Source organism: Zea mays, chromosome 8, assembly GCF_902167145.1.
Source record: "Zea mays cultivar B73 chromosome 8, Zm-B73-REFERENCE-NAM-5.0, whole genome shotgun sequence".
Lineage (NCBI taxonomy): Eukaryota > Viridiplantae > Streptophyta > Magnoliopsida > Poales > Poaceae > Zea > Zea mays.
The window spans coordinates 182,116,627-182,123,176 of record NC_050103.1 but is presented as its reverse complement, the minus strand read 5'-3'; the positions used below and the strand labels follow the sequence as shown (position 1 = coordinate 182,123,176).

Here is a 6,550-nt window from a genome sequence, read left to right as displayed (position 1 = left end):
CAAAAATTCAAATCTTGGAATTTTCTCAAACTTGCTCTAAATTCAAAATGAATTTCAAATTTCATTTCAAAATGTTTGTTTGCAAGTTCATATCAACAAATAAAATATAGTGGTCTATATTCTCTCCAAAATCCTGCACAAAATATCCTACAAATGTTTCTCCAGTGATCCCCCCTCAAATTCTTTCCAGAAATACTGCCCAGATATTCCACCGATATATCTCCAAGTATTTTCTTCCTAAGAAATACCTTCAGAATCATTTTTCAAGTCCCTACAAAAATTTTCTTCATAACTTTCCTCATGCTCATACGTATACGTATGCCTCCGGTGTCATACGGTGAGCTCTACAAGCTAATCTCACTTATACAAGACAAATACATGCTATTCTCCCACTAATCCTCTCATCCTCCCACTAATCCTCTCATCCCTCCCCCTAATCCCCCCACCATAGCTATAAATAGAGGGGCAAGGGCCTCCTCTCAAGCCACCCAAGCCATTTCATGGCAACTCTCCCCCCCCCACGCCCACTCCACCTTCCACACAAGCACACACTAGCACAAGGATCCTTCGATCGTTCTTCGATCGTTCGTCCACCTGTTCTTAGTTTGTTCGTTTGTTTGTCCGATCGTCCGATCGTTCATGGTTTGTTCGTCCGCTCGTCTGATCGTTCGATCATTCGTTTGTTCGTCCAAATAATCTTTGTCCTGCCGTTATACTGCCGAAATTCCGATCGTTCGTTCGATCATTCGATCGTTCATCGTTCGTTCATAGTTCCTATTCATCGTTCGTTCATAGTTCCTATTCATCGTTCGTTCATAGTCCCTATTCATCGTTCGTCAAGATAATCTTTGTCCTGTCGTTATGCTGTCGAAATTCCGATCGTTCGTTCGTCCGATCATTCGATCGTTCGTCCGTTCGTTCATAGTTCATATTCATCGTTTATCGTTCGTTCATAGTCACTATTTATCGTTACTATTCACTGACACTATTCACCGCTGTTACTATTCATCATTACTATTCATTGATCATCCGATCATCCCAAATTTCAACTACTCATACATCATGCTATCCAGTCCACCTAAGACCAGCCAAACCCATATTCTAGTCATACAAACTCCGGTGACTGTGATTTTCCTTCCAGTAAGGAACTTCCCATCTGGTCACCCATCCCAGATTTCTCCAAGTTGAGCACGCTTAACTTTGAGATTCCTTCGAACCAGGCTTCCAAACCCCAATTCCAATAATTCTTATTTCTAAATTCTTATCAAACTATTCCCTATCCAACCATGTCATCCCTTAAGCATGGTTCATGTTCTAGAAAACTCCCAAAATACTCTTGTCCCATATTCTGCCTATAACTCTCCTGTTCATACTAAGTCAGACGATTCATTCGTCACTATTCTCACCAACAATGAACTTCACTGTGCTACACCACATACACCCAGCTATAAATACACCTAGCTACCCTCTCCCTCTCCACACACTCAACACCCTCAGCCAAGGCAAACACCCCACTCGCTCAGTTACTCCGCTCTGCTGGCTACACGTATAGTGTCGTTTCGCCTTCAGTCCACCCTCCTGGTAAGCACCTTTGCTCCACCACTAGTAGTATCTCAACACCACATGACATAGATTTTACTCAAGACTCTACCCATCCATATATCGCTATTCTGACCACTATACTAAATATATGTTGATATACTTGCTAGTTTGTATGTTTGCTTATTCATGTTGCATATTTATCGGAGCGTTCATGTCGTCTCATGGAGGTCAGATCTGCAAGTCTACGCCAGACAGTGGAGCTAGAAGCTAGTTCCGCAAGCTCCCCTTCCCCCTTCGCCGGATAAGCACGGCAAGCTCACTGGATCCCTTTGATGCATAAATTACCTATATTTTTCAACCACAACCCTCAGCTTGTTATTTTATGCATGATATGATTTTGAGATAAGTTATTATGGCCACCCAGCCGCTTGCGGCAATCAATCCTTGATATATTTGTTATAAATGATTTGAGAAAAGGTGTGAGTTTTCAAAAGAAAATGCTTTTCAAAATAGGTATGATGAAGGGTTGTCACCCTTATCACCTTTGAGTAGGGATGATCAGGGACTCCCTAGTTTAGGGGAGGGCCTCAGGTGTTGGCTCAGCCGGGTTAGGTGTGAGCAGAAGGATTGTCCTCTCATATAAGGACCGGTTTGTCATCCTTCACTACCTGTACTCATTACAAGTACAACCACTCGAGACTGTATGGGCAGTCACTCAATCTGAACTCGTACGATCCAAACCCCAGAGTTATGATGGCTGGGGAGCACCGGGAGGATAAGGAGGGGGAATGTTTTGTCCGGTTTGGACATGGCGGTGGCCTGACTCCTTCCGGTATAACCGTTAAGGTAAGGACGTGCGAGGAAAGAAAGAGATTCGGATTCGGGTCTCATTGGCCATGAGATCGCAGAGCTGGACTAGTGGGTAAAGTGTACCCCTCTGCGCAGAGTTCAAACCTATTCGAATAGTCCGCGTCCACGAATATGGATGAGTCTGGTGTGGTATGATAATTAGTGTTTTGTTTTCCAAAAAAGGGTGCTTTTGAAAAGTGGTTTTAAAATGTCCGGCGGTTGAGCCGTGAGCTATGGTGGACGGGAAGTCCAGTAGCTCTTTTTGAAAATGAAAACCAGACAAAATGTTTTACAAAACAATACTACATAAAATATTGTTGTTTCTGCAAAATATCCTGAGCTCCACATATTCCATGCATTATATCTGATTTCCCCATTCCGCTGAGTACGTAAGTACTCACCCTTGCTTATTTGTTGTTTTTCAGAGAAGGAGATCGTTGATCGGGTAAGAGTTACGCCTGTTCCCAACCTTGCTTGTGGCTGTTGGGCCGCTGATTTGCTTCGCTGCGTATATCGGGCTGCTTCAGCCCCACTCTGATGTTATGTCCCGAGTTGTGGACCAACTCTTAAAGTTGTTCGCCACCTTTATAGGTTTGTCTCGTTTAAGCAGATCTGGAACTATCTGATGTATAAATGTGTTTACTAGCCTCCTGGGACTAGTAATTGTATTACATTTGAGTCCCAGAGGATTGGGGCGCTTCAGTACTCTAGATCTCCAGGTGAATTATTAGTAGGCTAGGTTGCATGGTTGTCATTAGAACTAATGGTATCCCATCACCTGATGGAATGCATTCTCTATTGAGATCCTAATCATGGTTATCAAGACTAAAATCTGATGGAATCACGCATATAGGAGCTAAGGCATCTAACTCATCAACTTGCCTAATAGAGACGTAAAAAATCACTACAATAACTTCATATCGTAGTGATATAAGGATATGAAGTTATTGTAGTGTTCATATGCGTGATTGTGGTCAACGGGGTGCATTGCAATACACATTCTAGGTGGTTGTGGTTGTAATTATACACTTTAAAATAGATGAATGATACTTCTCTAAACTTTGTAAACTATAATGATACCAATAAAAAAGAAAAGAAACCCTTCAAAAAAAAGCCAGATTCATCAGGCTGCCACAAAAGGACAGGACATGCACTACGTTCAGGATTACAGAGCGAAGTAGCAACGGCAGCAGGATAGCTTGGTTACGTTACGTGCGCCCCTGTCCTACTCCTACCAGTGGGCGGAAAGAGAAACAGCATCAACAGCACACGGCTCTTTTGGCTTTTCCATTCGCGGTGCCAGTGGTGGGCTGTTTGCTTTTGTCGTCACTGGTGAACGGGACTATTTCATTTCGACTCGTGTGTTCGTGAGCTCTGTGAGAAACAAAGACCATGACGCAGGAGAAGACGGTGGTGCTGTACCCCTCCCTGGGCGTTGGCCATCTGAACCCCATGGCGCAGCTGGCCAAGGCCATCCTCCGCCACGGCAGCGTCGCCGTCACCATCGCCGTCGTCGACCCGCCCGAGAAGCACGCCGTGCTAGCTGCTGCGCTGGCCCGCCTGGCAGCGGTCAGTCCCTCCATCACGGTCCACCTCCTCCCCATCCCGCCCTGCGCCACCAGCAAGCAGCATTCCCACCCCATCATGCCCATCCTGGATGCGCTCCGCGCCGCGAACCCCGCGCTCCGGGCGTTCCTTGCCGCGCGAGTCCCTGCCGTCGCCGCCCTCGTGGTCGACATGTTCTGCACCGACGCGCTCGACGTCGCCGCGGAGCTCGCGATCCCCGCGCACTTCTTCTACCCGTCCGCGGCCGGCGACCTCGCGGTCTACCTCCAGGTTCCAGATCTCTGCCGCGCCGCGCCGTCCCCGCTAAGGGACATGGGCAAGGCGGCGCTGAACTTCGCCGGCGTGCCGGCGGTCCGCGCTCTCGACATGCCCGACACCATGCACGACTGGGAGAGCGACGTGGGCAGCGTACGGCTGCGGCAGCTCGCCCGGATGCCGGAGGCCGCGGGCATTCTGGTGAACAGCTTCGAGTGGCTGGAGTCGAGGGCGCTGGAAGCGCTACGTGGCGGCCACTGCCTGCCCGGCCGCTCGACGCCGAAAATCTACTGCGTCGGGCCGCTGGTCGACGGTGGCGGCAGTGGCACCGAGGGGAACGGCGAGAGGCACGCGTGCCTCGCGTGGATGGACGGGCAGCCCAGGCAGAGCGTGGTGTTCCTCTGCTTCGGAAGCCTGGGCGCCTTCTCGGCGGCGCAGCTGAAGGAGACGGCGCGCGGGCTAGAGCGTTCAGGACACAGGTTCTTGTGGGCCGTGCGAAGCCCAAGCGAGGATCAGGACTCTGGCGAGCCTGATCTGGAGGCGTTGCTTCCGGATGGGTTCTTGGAGAGAACCAGAGGCAGAGGACTGGTTCTGAAGAACTGGGCGCCCCAGACACAGGTGCTGCGGCACGAGGCCGTGGGTGCCTTTGTAACTCACTGCGGCTGGAACTCGGTGCTGGAGGCGGCCATGTCCGGCGTGCCGATGATCTGCTGGCCGCTGTACGCGGAGCAGAGGCTGAATAAGGTGCACGTGGTGGAGGAGATGAAGGTTGGGGTGGTGATGGAAGGCTACGACGAGGAGTTGGTGACGGCTGACGAGGTGGAGGCCAAGGTACGACTAGTGATGGAGTCGGAGGAAGGGAAGAAGCTCAGGGAGAGGACAGCGACGGCGAAGGAAATGGCTGCTGATGCCATCAAACAAGGCGGGTCGTCTTACGTCGAACTTGGTGAGTTTTTGAAGGGTTTAGGACGCAAGTGATGGATAGCTATGCGTATGAATGATAATAATCTGTCTGTATATCAGTATAAGATGAATGCTTAACGCAGTCTGGAAGATAAGTATTATATGGCTACTTATCATTATTATTGTTGTTTACACTCCATCTCACCAAATTATAAGTTACTTTGGTCACCTAAGAGCAACTCCGATGGTTCTCTAAAAGACTTTCTAAATCAATAATTTAGATAGTTAATGTCGGCGACCATAATTAGGGGTACCCCCAAGACTCCTAATCTCAGCTGGTAACCCCCATCAGCACTAAGTTGCAAAGGCCTGATGGGTGCGATTAAGTCAAGGCTCGGTCCACTCGAGGGACACGATCTCGCCTCGCCCGAGCCCAGCCTCGGGCAAGGGCAGCCGACCCCGGAGGATTTACGTCTCGCCCGAGGACCCCCTCCAGCAACGGACGCGCCTTCGGCTCACCCGAGGCTCAGTCTTCGCCAAGAAGCAACCTTGGCCAAGTCGCCACGCCGACCGACCGTATTGCAGGAGCATTTAATGCAAAGGTGGCCTGACACCTTATCCTGACGCGCGCCCTTCAGTCGACAGAGCCGAAGTGACCGCAGTCACTTCGCCGCTCCACTGACCGGCCTGACAAGAGGACAACGCCGCCTGCGCCGCTCCGACTGCTGTGCTATTCGACAGAGTGAGGCTGACAGCAGCCAAGTCCGGCCTCAGGCGCCATAGGAAACTCTGCATCGCCCGAAGGGCTCGGACTCGGGCTCAGCCCTGGAAGACGACGAACTCCGCACCGCCCGCCCCAGGGCTCGGACTCGGGCTCGGCCCCGGAAGACGACGAACTCCGCTTCGCCCGACCCAAGGGCTCGGACTCGGGCTCGGCCCCGGAAGACGACGAACTCCGCCTCGCCCGACCCCAGGGCTCGGACTCGGGCTCGGCCCCGGAAGACGACGAACTCCGCCTCACCCGACCCCAGGGCTCGGACTCGGGCTCGGCCCCGGAAGACGACGAACTCCGCCTCGCCCGACCCCAGGGCTCGGACTCAGCCCTGGCCTCAGCCGACGGTCTCCGCCTCGCCCGACCCAGGGGCTCGGACTCGACCTCGGCCTCGGAAGACAGACTCGACCTCGACCTCGGAGGGGCCTCCACCTCGCCCAACCCAGGGCTCGGACCGACCACGTCACAGGAGGCGCCATCATTACCCTACCCCAAGCTAACTCAGGCTACGAGGAACAAGACCGGCGTCCCATCTGGCTCGCCCCGGTAAACAAGTAATGATGGCGCCCCGCATGCTCCATGACGACGGCGGCTCTCAGCCCCCTTACAGAAGCAAGGAGACGTCAGCAAGGACTCGACAGCCCCGACAGCTGTCCTCCCGCC

At 51.7% G+C, this 6,550-nt stretch overlaps 1 protein-coding gene across 1 annotated transcript; it reads left to right on the top strand.

Annotated features, from left to right (window-relative positions):
* Positions 1-3,740: 3,740 nt before the first annotated feature.
* LOC100282183 (anthocyanidin 5,3-O-glucosyltransferase) lies at positions 3,741-5,294 on the top strand. Its single transcript, NM_001155095.1, has one exon. It carries the CDS (start codon positions 3,784-3,786, stop codon positions 5,188-5,190), a length of 1,407 nt encoding a protein of 468 aa, NP_001148567.1. The 5' UTR covers positions 3,741-3,783; the 3' UTR covers positions 5,191-5,294.
* Positions 5,295-6,550: the final 1,256 nt, after the last annotated feature.